This window comes from Quercus suber, unplaced genomic scaffold, assembly GCF_002906115.3.
Source record: "Quercus suber isolate HL8 unplaced genomic scaffold, Cork oak 2.0 scaffold_17, whole genome shotgun sequence".
NCBI classification, from domain to species: domain Eukaryota; kingdom Viridiplantae; phylum Streptophyta; class Magnoliopsida; order Fagales; family Fagaceae; genus Quercus; species Quercus suber.
In genome coordinates this window covers 718022-737507 of record NW_027069482.1, presented here as the reverse complement: position 1 = coordinate 737507, position 19486 = coordinate 718022, and the positions used below count along the sequence as shown (strand labels likewise).

At 35.2% G+C, this 19486-nt stretch overlaps 2 protein-coding genes across 2 annotated transcripts; both read right to left on the bottom strand.

Moving 5' to 3' along the window:
• Positions 1 to 5562: 5562 nt before the first annotated feature.
• LOC112028679 (transcription initiation factor IIB-2) lies at positions 5563 to 10448 on the bottom strand. The gene is made up of 7 exons (XM_024061364.2): positions 9680 to 10448; positions 8883 to 8907; positions 7654 to 7783; positions 7442 to 7572; positions 7189 to 7277; positions 6312 to 6388; positions 5563 to 6243 (listed from the first exon to the last, which is right to left on the bottom strand). The coding sequence occupies exons 1-7, from the start codon at positions 10138 to 10140 to the stop codon at positions 6110 to 6112; spliced, it is 1047 nt and encodes a 348-aa protein (XP_023917132.2). The 5' UTR covers positions 10141 to 10448; the 3' UTR covers positions 5563 to 6109.
• A 3902-nt stretch (positions 10449 to 14350) lies between these two features.
• Positions 14351 to 19279, bottom strand: LOC112028675 (hydroxyproline O-galactosyltransferase GALT6). Its single transcript, XM_024061361.2, has 7 exons — positions 18101 to 19279; positions 16662 to 16894; positions 16293 to 16583; positions 16060 to 16188; positions 15773 to 15946; positions 14997 to 15104; positions 14351 to 14874 (listed from the first exon to the last, which is right to left on the bottom strand). The coding sequence occupies exons 1-7, from the start codon at positions 18924 to 18926 to the stop codon at positions 14665 to 14667; spliced, it is 1971 nt and encodes a 656-aa protein (XP_023917129.1). The 5' UTR covers positions 18927 to 19279; the 3' UTR covers positions 14351 to 14664.
• Positions 19280 to 19486: the final 207 nt, after the last annotated feature.

Genomic DNA, 19486 nt, shown 5'->3' with positions numbered 1-19486 from the left:
TACAAGTTAAAAAAGTTAGTCATGCTTTTTTTTTTTTCTTTTTTTTTTAAATAAATATAATTAGACACGTTAGTTTCGTGACAATTTATTGCTTTGCTATTGAAGTATTTTAAATTTTTAATAATTTGTTTGTGGAATAACAGCATTCATAGCAATAAGAGCTCCTTCATTCACATACTTGTTAGGTTATTTGCTGTGATTGCAAGTGGCAAACACCACCATACGTGTTGGTTTAGTTTATCAAATAGTTATGCACAAAGCTCGCTAGTGCTAGTTGTCAACTGAGGTAGAAGACAATTAAAAAACCGGTTGAACCAAAAGAATAATGTTTGGGACACATCCAAATCCACCACAAGTTTAAATGTCATTTTGTGATTGGTAAATCTAAAAAAAAATTTCCCTAGTAAGTACCCGTGGTGTTATTGTGTATAAGTGCTAAAATCTATTCATAAATCAATATCCAAGCATATTATGAAATGAAGTATGAGTTTGAATGTGTCCATAGACAGGCTGAAATTGAAATATCCCCTCATCCTCCACCATAGAGGAATTTTCTATCCTCAAAGCCTATATATCATTGTTGTTATGGCTATGGAATAAGTTTGTATAATAATTTACACCAAAATTTAGTTTAAAAAAGAACGGGGAATTCCTTTATGTTAAGGTTTTGTTTTGTAAAGTTATTCCCTTCCATGCTTGAAATTATATGGCTTTTCTATTTGGGCATTTAAGCAATTGTCTAAGACCTGCAAATGGAAGAGGGATCTATAAATTTTATCTTATAGTATAATATATATACATAGGCTTTTTTTTTCTTTCTTTAAAAAAAAAAATGGATAAGTTTGTTTTGGAGATATGGATTAGTACAAAAGTGTCCTATTTTGTAGGCATTTTAAATGGAGTTAGAGATATATTTTTATCAGTTGTCCTCAATTTTTTCTTAGTAAAACAGTAAGGTTTAGAGATATTTATAAACTACATAAAAGTCTAGTTCAAGAAAAAGGATCCTCTTATAGATAGTATAAATATAAATAAATAAAGTTATAGTATAATATTATATTTATACTATAATTTACTAAGATGACAATAAATGATTAGAGCAACATTACTTTTAAATGTGCATACTCTCTATCAACGTAACATTTATTATATATTATATACCAATATCAAAACATGCTACGTTAGTACTTTCTTTTTCTTTTTTACACAATTTACTAAGATGATAAGAAATTATTTGAGTGACATTACTTTTAAATGTGCATGCTCTCTATCAACATCAATTTTATTATATACCAATGTAAAACATGCTATGTTAGCAATTGTGAAAAAACTTGTTTCCCAAGACTTATTGAATTAAATAAATGATGAAACAAAACATTTTTTGTTATATGTACTTTACATAATTGATGGGAAAAATTCTATTATTATCCGATTTGAAGAGAATCTATCATTGTTGGTGAAAGTTAAGGCTATAGAGTAATTATATTTGCTAAGTAAAGTTATAATAATACCTTTGATAAATTAACTTCTATTATTCTACCTTTTTAAACTTTATTTTATGTTAGTTAGAGTAGATAGTGTTTATTTTACTTGTAATATATATATATATATACACACACACAAATGTCTACATGAAAATAACAAAAATTAAAAGAATCTAAAAAAAAAAAATTCTCTTAAAAAAATTTTTAATAGTACTAAAAAAATATATTCAAAACTTATTTAATAATATTATTTCTCAAAAGATGAAAAAAAAAAGAGTAATTTTAAAAAAGAAATTAAAATATAAAAATATTATAAATTATTTATAAGAAAATATGTAATTTATTGTCTGATACCTGGAATTGCAACCATCCAATTCCAATCTTGACTTTTTATAAAAGCAAATGTTTTATGCCGACTAAAATGTAACATGATTCCAAGATTTCCAAGATCCAACTTAGGCCGAAAGACTGTTGCAAATGGGGGTTACCCACTTACCCTTTCATAAAAGCTGTCCAAATATGTTCTATCTAAACTGACTATTAAAACTGGTCCCTCTCTTTGCAACCATTTTATAAATTTATAATTATAATAATTTTCTTTCGTCAACTTCTTTTCTCACTTTCCCAGCTATGGAAAACACTTTTCCATTAAAGTATCTGGAAAATACGTGGCCACTGGCCACTGCAGACACCCATTATAAACAGTGTGAGTTGGTCACTTTCTGTGTTGAGAAGACAAAGAAGCCAGTCATGTCACTTCACGTGGCCAATAAAGCTTTTCTAAGTACATGGAAAGTGACACAGGAAATGGTTTTTCCCGGAAGGTTATTGCGTCATTTTCAAAAGTATGGACTATATGGACTGTCCATGGCCCCCACTTCCCTTTCTCTTCTTCTATGATCAACTGGGTCAGGGAGTAACGTGAAAGAAAGAGCTAATATTTATTGGGGACAAACAATCAATCAGTTTTCACAAATTTTGGGCAAACATGAATGAAAGTTGGGAAAATGTTTTCCATTCCATTTTAATTGTGATTTTTGTTTTTTGTTGCACCAATCAAGCAAATATAAACAGTTAACGCCTCAATCAGTTTTGAAAGAAGTCTAGCTAACTTCTATGCAGGTTATGTCATGTTGCATAAATAGTTCTTTTTTGGTAACATATAAGCTTGTAGAACCGATTAAATTTAAACGATTATGATTTGCATTTGTATTTCAATTATGTTGTCGTCGCAACTCCAAAAAAAAAAAAAAAAAAAAAACCGAGCAAAATGTTTTCGTAGGACATGAAATCTCAGAAATGTTGAGCTGTAGTTATTGGTTAAGCCAGAAAAATTACTAAGAGCACTCTCATCAGGCTCATCAGCTCTAAGGAGTTTAAAGGCAATGCTACTCGAGGACATCAGAACCTGCTCTATCTTCGAGACTAAATTTTTATTTTTTTGTGTTGTGAATTACACGTGGATATGTAAAGTGTGTGCCCACCATGATTTTAAGACATTTTTACTTTTTTTTAAATTATAAATTATACTTGAAATCGTGTTTTGAACATTATTTTTTAAATTGGATACAAATGTGTATGCATGCGCACCACACTTTTACGAAGATATAAATTATAACTGAAATTGTGTTTTGAACCACTTCCAATATTGTGTACGTATGTGTAAAACAAGACGAGAGTAACAAACATTTTAAACTTTTGTCTAAGGCGAGTTTGAGAGAATATACTCCTATAAATCTTATCCACCTCATCCATAAAGCAAAAATTTTCAAGAAATCACAAGAAAATCCACTAATCTTCTTTTTCACTTGACAGAAAGGGAAAAAGAAAAAGGAGAGTTACGGGCGTCACAAGAACATTGGATGCCTAGCACTAACCTTTTTTTTTTAGGCAAGTATAAACTAAGTACCCAATTGAATCTCAATTCTCAAACCCTACCCTCTATCCCTCAATTAAGGAAAGCTGAGATACTAATTGATCCAAAACCCATTACCTATAAAACAACGTTATAAACACAGAAAAATTATTGGGGCAGAAGGCACGCCTCTGGAAGTTGAAAAATGGGGCCCTTCCATCTTTGCACTTATTTTTGGGTAAAGTACGAAAGTTTGCATTTGATTTTACGAATTTATCAAGATGAAAAAAAAGATGCTTGAAAGGGAGGCAATGACATAACCTTGATCTAGGGGTGACAATGTGCAGGATAGAATCAAATCATGGATGCCCCATCCTTATTCCATCCCTTATTTGAGAACAGGGGAGACACCAAGGATGAGAGAGGCACAAGTCGGGGCTGGACAAGGTAAAAGATTTTTTGACATTTTTAATGAAATAGCTCCGACACTGATGAGATAAAAATGAGAAAAGAATAGAGAATCATAAAAATGCTAAGAGAGAAAAAAACAGTATTTTGAGAGCTGATCCCCTTCAAGGTAGAACATTTTTGCCATCTTTATTTTGATTTACTTCCAATTTAGTACTTATTTTTCTTCCATTTCACGGTAAATATTAGAAAACTAAAAAGAACGGACTGTTATTGGGTACTTCTACTATACTCCCTCTCTCTAGGAGAGGTAGAACCCACCCCTTTGTGAGAGGGAGGGGGTACAGTTCCGGACTACCAATAATTTTCGAAAGGGAACAATCTCTGTACTATTATTAATGAGATAAGAAGAAGCCACAGCACATCGTATGGTGGAGATGGTTATGATTCCAACAGTACAAGAAGAAAAAAAAGCCCACCTAGATTTCAGAGTGGGCAAAGAGCAATGAAATATCTCACATGTAAAAAGGACAGAAGAAGAAGAAAAAGAAAAGTCAGTCAAAGCTACGATCTAATATCAAGAAGCTGGGACTTCCATGTCCACAAACCAAGTTCACAGGATGGCCCTTGGAACGCAAAATGGCCCCCGGGGTTGAAACTTGAGACACGATCTATTGTATAATTAGTATTCAGACCAAACACCCCCAAGTACTGCCAGAGAGGAAAATCACCAAATTTGAAAATATTTACCCTTTCACCAAGAAACGACAATACCATGAGTTGGCAACTTGGGCATGCCCAATGGTTATCTAAGGAGTCAACACCTAGTGCAATAAGCAACATACAAGACAAACGAAGGTGTTGTCCTTGATTACCAAAAAAAATATATAAAAGGTGTTGTCCTCACCCAGATTTTAAAGGGCAATATCTCCAAAATTTCAATTCTTTTGGGACCACAATTTTGACTGCAGTATACGGTAATTGTATGTCACTTTCATATAAACTCACCGTTTAAAGTGGACTATGCTAGAGTTATCGTAAAAATTAAGCCACAAAACTTAGCCATATAAAGAATGATTTTTTTATTTATAGTTTTCCATTAGTATATAAATATAACCAACGAATTACTAGCACTGCAACTTGAACTTTACACTTACCAAACACAATGCTAATAAGCATTAAAAGGTCACAACTTCTGATCAAACTACTACATGGAAAATATATGTAATCATTTACAATGATCGCATTAATACATCCAAGACAGATTCTGCTTTTTGACACTTATAGTAGTGGTACTTTGGGTTAAGTAATGTATTTGAGCTTGATGAAATAGTGTAATTATGTGTATGTGTATTTAACAGTTAGCTTGTTTCTTAAAAAAATTTTAAAAAAAAAGAACAGTATCACCAACCTGACTAATAATTATATGGATTGTCTTTGCATCCAAAGTCCTAAGTGGCATCTTTCTATCAACTTTCTTGGGCCAAAGAATATGTTATTTTAGACATAATGGATGCTAGCCCAAAACAAACACTTGACCAGTTAAAAGACCAAACTATAAATGATTGTGTTTCATAGTATGGACCAAACAATAATCATCTATTACTTTTATATAAACCCACCACTTAAAATCAACCTAAGACAAAAAAGTTATCTCTACAACCTTTCCCCAATAATCTTAGCCATATAAAGAAGGATTTATTTATTTATTTATTTATAGTTTTCCACTAGTATATAACCAAGGAATTACTAGCACTGCAACTTGAACTTTACACTGATCAAATTCAAAGCTAATGAGCGTTAACAGGTTACAACTTCTGATCAAACTACTACATGGAAAATATATGTAATCATTTACAATGATCGCATTAATAATACATCCAAGACAGATTCTGCTTTTTGACACTTACAGTATCACTAACCTGACTAATAATTATATGGACTGTCTTTGCATCCAAAGTCCTAACTAGAATATTTCCATCAACTTTCTTGGGCCGCAGAAAATGTTATTTTAGACATAATGGACGCCAGCCCAAAACAAAGACTAAACAAGTTAAAGACCAAACCATAAATGATTTTGGTGCAAGGTATGGACCATTGTTAAAAGAAGCAAGAAAATATCGGTAAAGAAAACTAAATGCATGAACCTCAGAAAACTAAATGCATGGACCACAGTCAAACGGTCCAATAATGCTTTAATGCTTGCTGCTGACTTGGGTAAGAAGAGATTCGGGGAAAAGGCTATCCATCTATAAATGAAAGAAGAGGGGGAGTAAAAATACTACTGAAAACTTTCATCTCCAAAGGAAAAACCCAGTACCAAGCTGCTGCAATTTAGTATAGCTATAAGACTTATCCATGTTCAGGACTTGCACAGATTCTTGAGATCACCCTCCTTGGCAAACCAGCTAGGGATTAGCCGTGAGATATGAGGATAAAGATCCTTATAAGAATTCTTGATTGTTCCTTCAGCCACTCTAGTAGCAAGTGAGATATCTGCAGTCACAGGACATTAATATTGCCTATAGAAAGCCAAAGACTAATATGAATCACAATTTTCAGACCTTTGAGTGCCTTTTTCTCATTTGATAGTTGAGTTACAATGTATATAACAGCTGCTGCAATTGATATCGGGCTCCTCCTGCAGATGTAAAAGAGTAAACAACATTTGTTCAAAATTTGAAGAAACAATATACGATGCTTCATATAATTAGAATAAGAAACATGTGAGAAGTCTCCTGCAGGAGTGTAGCACAAAATTTAAACCCAAAAACAAACTAAAAATCACTTGTCCAAATCAACAAGAGATCTAAACTGAAGCCACGTGAAAACTACTAAAAAGTGTTTTTTTTTAATAAAATAATTCTTTTAAAGCACACAAACATTATTTTTTATAAAATAAATTTTTTTTACTAACTGTTGCATGCAATTTTGGTAATGACGTGTGAGTTTAACGAAAAAAAGCACACAAACATGTAAATCCATTTGATCAAGAAAGTCAAGAAAGGGAGTAGAGTGTGTCATGCAAGTGGCTATATGACTCATAAAAAATAGTCCCCATTAAGCAGTTATCATATAATTTTCCCAAGCACATTTAGTCCTATATCATTTTTTTTATCAGTAAGTTATGCACCCACCCCAATGGGTCTTATTTATCATTCATGTTAATAATCATCTACCTGTTATTTATCATACAGGGTGAAGCCTGAATTACCAAAAGGCCATTACAGTGGGTATCAGCTACAAAAATGACAGGTGGCATTATATGCCATTACTAGACTTATATACAATCTAAAATCCTCAGGTGAAGGATACCTATGATAACTTCTTCTCAAATTCCTGCACAGAATATTAGAATAACCTACAAGAAAGGACTAAACTCTGCCAAATTAGAACTTTGAGTCATACTTGAACATTTATAAGAAAAAAGCCAGAACAAACCTTATGTCAAGCTCTTCAGATTTCTGAACAATTTCTTGGGCAGCCTTGACTTCTTGATTGGTCATTCCAAGATTGGAACAAAAACGTCGCTATAAATTGAGCATGGAAGTTGCATAAATACTAAATAATGCATAGGCACATTTTTCACAAAAACAAATCTTTGAGGACACAACACATGCAACTGATAATAAGCCACTAATTCAGATGAAGGAGAACCAGGGGGAAGAGAGAGAGAGAGAGAGCAACAGCTGACCATATAGTCCACAGCATGTATAGTTCCCATTTCCACAGATTGACCCAGCTCTAGCTCCAGGTGTTTTAGAATGAACTCTCTTGCCCTGCCAATTTCTTTCTGTGTGGCCCCATTGACAACAGAACAAATTTCTACATAAAATCCACAAAAATTAGGCTCTTATGTACACAGATAAAAATCAACTAAAATATAATGAAAGATATGCCATTTGCCTTTCACAGTCCGAGGCTTGTTTTCTTGTCGGCAAGCAATGTAGAGGCAAGCAGCCACAATTGCTTCTTGATTTCGTCCTCTAAGAGGTTTTTGATCTTCTACTTTCTTATATATTTCACTGGCACGATCCTAAATCAGATATAGATATAAACAGATAAGCAATCTAAATTAAATCAACATTTATAAGTTTATATAAAATAAATGATAAAGAAAGAAAATATAAAACTGCAACACTCAAACGTAAGAACCATCACTTAGTAAACATTCCATGAACATGCAAGAAGACTTCAATATTGCATAAAGAAATCCTAAATTGTATTCAAAAGACTAAGAAAGAGTAGACATACACCAAAAAAAAAAAAAAAAAATCTTCCATATATCATAACAAACAACTATCAAGTAGTGGCTCATAAACTCATTTTAGATCAAATTTAAAGCCTTCGTGACAATTGTCAAGCTGCTTAGCATTTTGCACTAAAACATTAGCACACTAATCTTCAGAATGATTGCTTGGCAGATCATTAGAATAGCTTCCAAGGCACTGGCTTTCATAGATGTCCATCCCTCATAAGCCTAGCACACGAAATCTGTGAACCCAGCAAAAGTGGGGAGTCTACATTCCTGTATAGTCTCGCATGCTTCTAGAGTTCAACAATAAACATCCACCCTGTTGTCCTCCTCATCCTCAACAGTTCAAGCCTCTCCAATCCAATGACCTTGTCTCTGAACTCCAGCATCCAAACATTATGTTCATCACTACTGTTTTTTTTTTTTTTTTTTTAAGTAATTTGGGTTAAAACTTCCACAAATTTTTTTAATTATAAAAAACACCCCATTTAATTCAGGATTTCATCCTTAAAGTAAACCCTCTTAACTTTGATCAGTATAGATTTTCCAAATAGTTGCTGTCCCATAACTTTCCCAATCTCCACTTAATTCCTCAGGCTACTTAACACATATTTGTCAACCTCTATTTGTAGCCTTTAATCATACACTTCAATAGTCCACATCAACATTCAGTTCTTCCAGCTGCAGTGATTGCGACAAAAAAGATAGAATCCGCATAATGAATGTTTAACTGAGAAAACATGAATGTTAAAACATGCACAATAATAATTGCAACACTAGAATAATTTATACTAATACACAGTTTTGCATAATTACCACCACAATGCAGCTTAATAAGTAACCAGTACTCAATGAAAATGACAGAAAATAGCTGAAATACCTTTATGGTTGTAACCAGTCCCAGCCTGAAACAGCCATAAATTGGGTCAGTTACATATGCAGTTGACAGTTTTATAACCAACAATAACAGCAATAAATGTCAACTTCAATTTCCTTTCAAAATACCCACACAAAATAAAAAGTAAAAATCAAACTCAAAGATGTCTAGAATATCATAACAGAGTTAGAATTCTATCCTATCTAAAAAAAAAAAAGCAAAGTTAGGACTTAAAGTAATTGTTTTTAATCCTTCAAACGAACGTGACCCAACTAAAAACTAATATATCGTCACTATGTTAGACACATTAGTGACTAAAAGCCATCACTTTTAAATTTGATAAGGTACTAAAAGCAATCGCTTTTAAATTTGTTAGGAATTAAAAGAAATCCCTTTATTTTGGCCAAAAATCAAAATCCCATCCCCAATGCAAGCCATTTCAATCTCTTGTCACTTTTTGAACCTAACCCAAGTTTTGGGGTATTGCACCCTTAAGTTTGCGATAATTTTAATTTTGCCCCTAAAGTTTTAAAATTTAAATCCATACCCCCAAACATTACGCACGTTCGCCATAATAAGGTCCATTAAGTGCCAACTAAACTCAAAACCACATCATTTTTTTTTTCCTATTAAACCCTGTTAATTTTCGTTAAATTGCAATTTACACCCTTAAATTTTTTATTTGCAAATACATAGCACGTGTCACATACACATTCTCTTTCGCTTTTTCATCCGTTTCCGCACAAACCAAACAGACACGCATATATCAAATTGAGAGAGAAAGAAGAAAGAAACAAAACCTATCGGACATAATGGCAATAGCCTTGAAGGCCTCGATGAGGTGCCTATCGGAGTTAGAGCCACGAGTCTGCCACTTGCCGAGCGAGGAGGTTAGGAAACCGGAGGAAGTGCCATTGGGCTTAGATATGACGGTGGAGAGCCCGCCGTCGGAGAGGAGCGGGTTCATCGGGCCGCCAACTCGGGCCGGGTCGTGGTCGTTGGACTCGTTCGCGAAGGTTCGCCACTCCGAGGTCTCGTCGATGGAGTGAGCCTCCAATACCAGCCCGCATTCCGAGCATATGGTGTCTCCGGCGGAGTGATCGAACACCACCTCCGTGAGTTGGTTGCAGTCGCGGCAGAACAAGTCCGCCATATGTTTTTTTGTGTGCGTTTTCTGGTTTTCTCTGGTTCTGCGTTTATATAGTATTCGAGAAGAGTGAAGAGTATGAATTTGTGAGGATTCTTTTCGCTCTGTGGCCATCTTTATACTTGAAAGTTACGAATAGGGGCAAAATAGTCTTTTAACAATATTTATTTATTTATTTATTTTATTGTTTTGTTGCACATTGTCAACGTTTTTGAGTTATTTTTTGTTGGGTAGTGATTGGTCGTGTTCATAGGACACAAGTCTGCATCCTTTTGAAAAAGTATACTGATGACCGACTCGATTCTTTTTTCTTTTTTTTGAGGGGGTGACCGACTCGATTCTGGCCACTCACATTCACAATATATGAATGATTTCTTATGGTGAACTCTCCTTCCACCCTCTACACCATATATAAATGTTTTCTTTTATGGTATCTTCCATCTCCTCTTTCCCTATCTTATGATTATATGTATCTTGACCTTATGGCGTGTGGACCCCACACAATGCATATGAATTTTCTCTCTTATGGTATGTAAATCATACTGTTTAAATTTTAATTACCATAATTGGGGTTTAAGTGATAGTTTAATATCACCTTTGTTTTCTTCTCAAAAAAAAAAAAAAAAAAATCACCTTTGTTAGTTGGTTGTAACACGGCCAAATAAGTTTGTCGTCTTTTTGTGTGTGCGCACGCCAATGTTTATAGAATGTGTGAAGAGTGCCGGTTGCAAGGCGGCAAATAGGGGTGTAGTCAGGAATTTTTACATAAGGGTGTCGATTCGAACTATGAAGGTTGAAATCAACAACAATGAATATCATCGTTGTATGGATAGTCTATATTTTTAGGTTAATATGGACATTCTCTAAGATAAGCTCGTCGGATTTCTTCTTGTTTGTTAATAGGAAATTCACATATTTGTTTACGTGATCCTGGATCACGATCTATCTCTTCAGATTGAATTCTTGAACATTTGGAGAGGTCAGGGTATTCATCAGGCATTGAAGTATCAACATTTGTTTCTACAGCCACAGGTGTCCTAATTTCTGAATTGCTAACATCTTTTTTCTTAAAGAATGCATCAATTGTTTTTCGTTTGCTCATAATTCTTTTAGCTTTAAGAATATGACTCAAAAATTAACCTGAAAAGAAGTTTAAAAAATAAAATTTTAATTAGAAATTTTTACTTAATTACATGGATGTTGTTCATACTTAAGTCCTAATTTCTGAATTGCTAACATCTTTTTTCTTAAAGAATGTATCAATTGTTTTTCGTTTGCTCATAATTCTTTTAGCTTTAAGAATATGACTCAAAAATTAACTTGAAAAGAAGTTTAAAAAATAAAATTTTAATTAGAAATTTTTACTTAGTTACATGGATGTTGTTCATACTTAAAAAAAAACAAAATTTCTACTATAATTTAAACATACAACCCATTTTTAATACAACTTTAATTAATAATAACCCATTAAATAAAAACAAAAATTAAACGCACAAGTATTAGTATATAACATAAACCAAACAATTTAACAACACCCATAGCCACATGATATCTAACTAATCAAAAATAGGTAATAAATCAAAACAATTTTACCTTAGAAACTTTGTCTTCACAAATTGCAAAGATGGGTCACCCGTGTGGCAATGCCTACTGCCTCTACCTGACTACCTTCAACTTTAGATCTTCCCTTCAAGACTCATCACAAACAATCTTCCCATGCCTTCAATCATGTATTTCTCTAAAAATTTATGAAAATATAAAGAGCATGTGAATATTTAGGTGTAGATAGTTGAGAAAAAAAAAAAAAAAAAAGACACTAAAAAGAGATGAATGTTTAATGCTTAAGAAAGAGAATAAAACTCACCAGTCACCAAGTAGTCACCAAGTTTCAAAACTAAAACTGATGAAGAAAGAAAAATTTGGTTAGGATTTTTTTTTTTTTTTTTGAACTGTGAGTACAAAGGACTGGAGTTTTGGGGGCTAGTAGGTAGGCAACGGTACCAGTGCAAATGAAAGTGTATCAAAGAAGACAAAACAAAAGAATAAGAAGTAAAGAAAGAGATTCTGTGGGTCAGTGGGTGGATTTTTTGAGATGAAGAGAAAGTAAAGTTTTGTTTTTAGTGTTTGGACTTGAGCAGGCAAGCTTGTTTTATTTGGAGTACATAAGGTGATAAAGTCTAAAACTAAAGCTGGGCTTGGGAGAATAGTTGAGAATTGGGCGGCTGTCCAATATTGGGAGGCCCAATTTTTTTTCCTACCTACTCTAATGGAAATTTTTTTTTTTTTTTTTTGCAGGGGCGGGCCCCCCAAGCCACTATGTGGCTCCGCCTCTGGCAGCAAAATATGTTTATCATCTCTCTCTCTATACCACCACAAATGACAAACATTTGTGAATATCTAGAACGCGTCTCAAAAATCCCAATAAACTAAGTAATCAATAATGTAGGGTAAAACGCTGATACAAGAAATGCAGAAGAATTTCTATTAAGCAATCACACCAAATTAGATTTCTCAAAACAATGAATTGGAAAAATACTGATCTACATGAATCATGATTGGTATATTCCTCTCACAAGAAAAATCCAGCCCATAAATAAGACCTATCATCATCCACTCCAACCAATTATGACCTAAGCTTGACATTTCCCTTTTAAACAAATTGCCAAATCCTGACACCACCACACCCCCCCCCCCCCCCCCCANGCAAAATATGTTTATCATCTCTCTCTCTCTCTTAGTTGGTTGCAATGTGGCAAAATAAGCTTGTATGAATTTGCAAGGTACTGTCACTTATGGCATTTTTATACTTAGAAAGTTAAGAAAAGTAGTAATTTAGAATATTCATTGTTGCACAATGCCAACATTAAGTAAATGTGTACTACTTCACACATGGGGTGGGGTCATACCACTTAATTATATCGTGAATATATGTTCGTCATATAATTATCTCTTTTTGTTTTTGATAACCTGTAATTCAATACTAAAAGAAAGAAGAACAATGTGGATAATCATCCTTACAAGTTGCTGATAAAGCAGGGGGAAGATTATCCTTATTGAAGACAAAATACACCACATAATTATCTCATAAATATACGTATACAGTTTGACTTTATTTAACAAAAGAAATACATATAAAAACATCATTTATAAAATGTGAATTAACTTGTGTGCCCTTAGGTCACTCAGCAACAAAAGACTTCATTTATATATATTCTATATATCGTGTCTCCAAACTTAAAACGAAGTTTCTTAATTTCTAATCTAATCTAGCATGTCTTGAGAATAATGAACCCTTTATGAGGATAAAATTGGTGTGATAGCAAATATAAACATAAAATTGGTGTGATAGCAAATATAAATTGTGTAGTATGGAATTACACTTTTATGAGACCATAATTGTTCACCACGAGATGTGACCTGGTGGTAAGAGTTTTCATATTGCTTTACATGATGCTTGGCAGAAGTTGAGCATTTTAAACAATGGTATTTCAACGAATATGTTGTGCCCACGATGATAATCTCATCAAGGCCCAATGGTATATGTGGTATTATTCATTGCCGTCACGTGCCGTAAGATCAATGAGCCCATAGCATAACCTTTTTTATTCAGCCAAAAAACAAAAAGGTGTTTGTTCTTACAATTCTACGCAAATCTAAAACCAGCCACGTGCGCGTTGAGGTCTTTCGGCCTTATATATATGGCTGACTAGGGTCGTTTCATTATAGCTAGTGTAGCACCAATGTTGCCATAGATATGGTCCCATCAACTTTAGCTAAAAAACCTAAACCACCTTCCTCCGTGAATGGCTCAAGCACGTTTTGGTAAATCATTTTCTTTCTTCTCTGAAGGGCGGCTCAAGCCTCTCAAGATCTCTCCCACGAGGGAGAGATTAAGAAGGTTCGGAAGGGCCTTTATCCCGCTTGCCCACTTTGTGAAATGGAGCCAAAGACCAGTTTCTCCACCTCTTCTATGATTCTGAGACTACAAATATGATTTGGCCTAGAACTACTTTTGTAGAATTTTACAACAGGAGTTGCAAAAATTGACACGGCAATTCGTAAAGCTTGTTTCAATGAAACAATAGTGATTAGTGATCAATGTGAAACAAGACATGAGGGGGAGCAACAATTCAATTTGAAAGATCAAAATGGCAGGTGCGGAAAGACAGACCATCTTGTCATGTATGCTATGTTAAAGATTCTTCACAGCCCTACAGGATTACATGCCAGAAACAGGAGTAGAGACCATCTTGTTCAGAGGCTTGAAAGCATGAATGAGTACCCAAAAGATAATAATAATAATAAATAAAAAGGAAGCGGAACAAACATGAAGTTCTAATCTAATTTCATTTCCATCTCTGTGGTTCTAATGTAAATTACAGAACTGCGATCTGTGTGAAAATTTTTCCTGCACATCTAATTTCATCGTCTTCCAACATCAGGGCCCAAAAAGGGAGAAAAAGAAACAAGGAAACAAGGTCCGCGAAATAATGAATGAATTTGTAAGGGCATTTGTACAGGGCCAGAGATAACTAACCCAACCTCCAGAGAATATACAATACATGATGCTAAGCCTGCAAAACTTGTCTCTCCCTGTTCTATCTCAGATTCTGAAGAAGATTGACCATACCACAATCATCATCTCATGTTGCAGCACTGAGGTTTTCCGTGCAATAGCAATTTGTCCCACATGCAGATCATCTGCCTTGGAGACTGGTAATGGGCTGTATAATAATCTTCTATGCACCCAAACTGGCAGAACTTTAAGCTATGCTGATACACAACTGGTTTGGTGCTGTTGAACTGCTCCACCCACATTCCCATACTCACATCTTCCATTTTAAACAACTACACAAAGTTGTTATTATATCAATAACCAGCAAAATAAATACATGCCACATAGCATCAAAACAATGCACTTGCACTCTAAACACATGCACACAGGAGGAGAAGAGGGGAGAGAGAGTTACCCTTAATTTGTGTTTCTCAAACTCAGATACAATGAAGCTTGCAATGTCAGATGATAAAACATAGCCTGGTCCATTTGCATACGGTGGATAATCTTCTTCTGGCCACTCCTGATACCACCACAAATGACAAACATTTGTGAATATCTAGAACGCGTCTCAAAAATCCCAATAAACTAAGTAATCAATAATGTAGGGTAAAACGCTGATACAAGAAATGCAGAAGAATTTCTATTAAGCAATCACACCAAATAAAAAAAAAAAAAAAAAAAAAACAAAAGAAAGAGAGAGAGAGCAGACAAAGAAGCAACAAATCTAAGTCATCAATCTTCCCCACCTCCACCCAGTTCTATAAGAAAACAAGCCAATTCAGGAAACAATTGGATGGTCATAACCAGTAGAAGAGACTGAGTGCATCACAGAGAGAGAGATTTGCAGGACTGCATTTAATACAGTAGACTTAACTAATTTTGGAAGTATCATCTAGAAAAAGAATGCATCAAGTCAAGAAACAAAGCTGAATCATGCATGCTACAGAAATTATGAACCAGTTAATTGTTTTTTGATAAATTAAATGGTAAGTAAATGAACTAGTTAATTATAGATATGGGATCACACAGATAGATTTGCAGGACTACATTTTATACAGCAGACTTGACTAAAATTGGTAATATCATCTAGAAGAAGAATGCATCAAGTCAAGAAACAAATCTGAAGCATGCATACTACAGACATTATAAACTAGTTAATTATAGAAGCAGGATCAAGCTCTTCCATACCTCATATGTTACTGCCCATTTACCATAACGCAATGGCTTATGGTAGTAATTTATGTTCCCAATGTACAAGCTCCTACCCTCAGACACTTTCTTTGCTTCATTTAAAGCTGCATCCACTCTCACAAATGTGTCATCATCACACTTCATGATATACTTAGCAGATACTGTGCGAACCTGTAAACATCAAAAAGACGTTAACTGTAATCATCTTTGAAGAATAACCTACATAATATTAAGTATTTAAGTTAGCATTAAATTCTGCAATTTGTATTTATTCCACAACTCACCCCATATTCACAGATGGCAACAGTTTTCAACACAACGAGATCATAGTTATCCATGTAAGGCACGATAACAATATCTCCAAAATATTCTGCTTCTTTCTTCAATTCAACATTCACTTCCTTTCTTGCATGCTGTCCAAAAGTCAATTCAAAAGGTATTTAATAACATCCGCCATGAAATTCATAATTAAGACTACAACCATTGAACTGCAAGTGCCAAAATTGATGTCACTTACCAGTGCTACAAAAAAACGAGCCACCACATTTGAAGACTTGATAAGATTATGCTGCATCCAAGACTTCCTTACAGCCATTCGCTCAGCAAAATGGTTGCCAGCAGAAAGAATACCAACGAAAAGCTCCACATGCTCATTTGGGAGTGGTGGGGCTTTCCATCTGCTTGAAAAATCAAGATGTCGCTGTGGAGCAAAACTAGGATGTGATGAAGGTAAAGAGGCAGCAAACACAGAGTGGATATCGACATCCCCACTCACTGATAGCCCAGTGGCATCCTCCAGAGTAAATCCCTGTTGACATTAAAATAAAAATCTTAAGAATAAAATCCACATTATCCTGAGAAAAGTGAGTTACAGGATATTACTCACAGTGCGATATGGAAAAGAGGTAATATGCCTCCCACCAACATCAATGTGATAACCCTCCAGTCCAGCACTAATAGTTAGAACAAAGTGGTTTCCCTCTGAAAACGGGAATGGCAAGTCAACGGTAACCTTTTTGGTTTTGCCTATTAGCCGGTTTAACCACCATGTTGCCTTAGACTCCTCTGAGCGGCTGTCATCATCTCGAATCCACTTCTCACACTTCACCTGACCATCAACTGCAGCCAGTCAAAAAAATTTCTCAATTTGTTGCTACCTCGTTAAAATTAGATGAAAGCAGCAGGAAATTTTCCAACATAAAGTACAATGATTGGGTATTTTTTGGAACAGTTGTAAAAATATGTAGAGGATAATTAACTTTTCAAAAGAACAAATGGCCAATAATAATAAAAACATTAGAGTAGAAACATGAGCAAGGAAGAAAACAACCCCTAAAGTCCTCTACTTGGAAAATTTTCCCCCCTACCATGCCAACCCAGAACAGTTTTAAGATACCACAGCCTTTTTATTTCATCGTGTCTTCTACCTATATTTCAATGAAAGTACGTTTCTCCTTCATAAGCGTTGGTTTGTTAAGTTAAAGGAAATTTTTTATAAAACTACCATAAGACCAACTATGGCAAATGGAGCAGGAACCAAGTTGGCCTTCCCCATTGCTTAAACCCCCAATCCCTAGTGTGGGCAGGATTTGATCACAATTATAGCACGATTTAACATTTTCAGATTCAACAAGTGGCAATTACCAGCAGGCCAGTTCAAAAATAAAGTGAGTTAAAATCACTTCCTGTCCAAAAGTTGAGGCAAACAGAAAGCCAGGTTTCTTAACCCCAACAAGAAGTAATTATATTTTTGAACAAGAAGTCTATCAACACCGAAATTTCACCGAATTTTTCACACCCTTCCCCCTGTCCTTGCATTGTAGTGGACCCAGCCAAGGTGAGTGACAATTCTATGTGAGAGAGGATGTGAAAATAGGTGCCCCTAGCAGAACTGAGTTTTGAAACATGATCACCCTAGTGATCATAAAAAATCGACTAATTACCTATAAGTTTCTTCCTTCTTCACGGGTGATAGGTAAACTTTCATAATTCATTCCAACATAACCTCAACTACTGTCTTAAAACTTTAAACCCACTTTATTTCATTTTCATTTCATTTCACACAAGAAATAAACTCAAAACTGACGCAACAAAGAAAACCCAACAAGAAAAAGCAAATCAATTTCCAATACTAAACACAAAATCTGAATGAAACACTCACTCACTCACCAGCTTCTTCATCGGCCTATTAAATAAAACTCAAACAGACTCAACAAAGAAAACCCACCAACAAAAAAGCAAATCCCATTTCAAATAACCGACACACACACACAAAATCATTAGCAACAAAATCTAAACAAAACACAAACTCACTCACTCGCTTACCAGTTTCTTCATCAGCCTTAGATTTCCATCCCTCACACCTAGAAGCTGAACCCCACTGCATCCTATAGCAAGTGTTGAGCTCAATCACTGGCTTTCCACTCCAATCCCCTCTCAACCTTGGATTGAAATGCAAAACCCGAGGTGGGTCTTCACCATCCACAGTCTTCAACCCTTGTAACTCAACTATGAACTGCGAAACCATCACCGACTCTTCCTCATCTCTCAAAAGCGCAATCTTTGGGTCCTGCTCCGCATGTGCCTCTCTCGGCTTCCCCACCACACTCACATACGACCCCAACGTTAACCCACAAGGCAAAACCATCACTTTCTTCCGGGTCAAAAACTCCGACCCGTTTATCGCAACCGAGTTCGGGCACGCCTCCAAGACCCGGTTATCGGTTTTCTTTGTTTCCTCTTTCCCGACCTTAATCTCTTCCCAGACCTTGCCCCCGATCTCCCACGCCACCCTCACCGACTTGTAAAGCTCCGAATCACCACCCCTGCGACCCGAAAACGAAGTCGGGTCGAACCCCAACCCGGAAACGATTTTGTACCCGAACTGAGCCATGCGCGGCGAGTTGGCCGAAATTAGCTTGTTTGGGCGAGTTGGGGCTCCTCTTTCTTCCAAATCCTCCTCCGATTCGAGCCGAGGAGGCCGAGAAAGCGAGTCTTGTGACACGGCACTGAACCCAGAGTTGAAAACGAAGGGGATTTCTAGGGTTACAAGAAGCATATACAAAAGTCCCAAACCGATCAGAATCTGAATCGATCTTTGTCTGCTCAGAGACAAGAAAGTATCGAACTTTTCCAATTTAGCCCTCTTCATTATCAAAATCCCAACCCCCACCCCCCAAAATTTGTTTCAAAACCCCAAAATCTTTATCAATCTTTTACATGCAATTCGATTCACAGTTCAAAAAATTTGAATGGGAAATGGGTTACAGAAAAAAAAAGAATATATAGAATTTGAAAAAAAAAAACAAAAAGCTAGAGAGAGAGAGAAAGAGAGAGAGAGAACGTTAGGTCAGCAACAACGGGCATAAGCGTGTAATAAGGGCGTGTTTGGGAGTAGTGATTTTATTTGAAGGTCGGTGATTCGAGGCAAATTCTGAATTCTTTTTCTATTTTCTTTTTTCTTTTTATGAAGGTTTAGTTTACGTTGAAAAGGAAATGAAAGAGAAAGAGAATATGGATTTGAAATTTTGAAAATGATTTTTTGGGAGTTTGTTGAACTTTTTTTAATTAAAAAAAAAAAGACAAAGGAATAGTCTAAATAAATTAATGCAGTGGTGGGGTTTCAGGGGAGGATTGTACTCGCAGGGAGACACTCGCTTTGAGTGAGTTTTTCTTGTTCTTGGGGTAATCATCACTGTCTTGGAGGAAAAG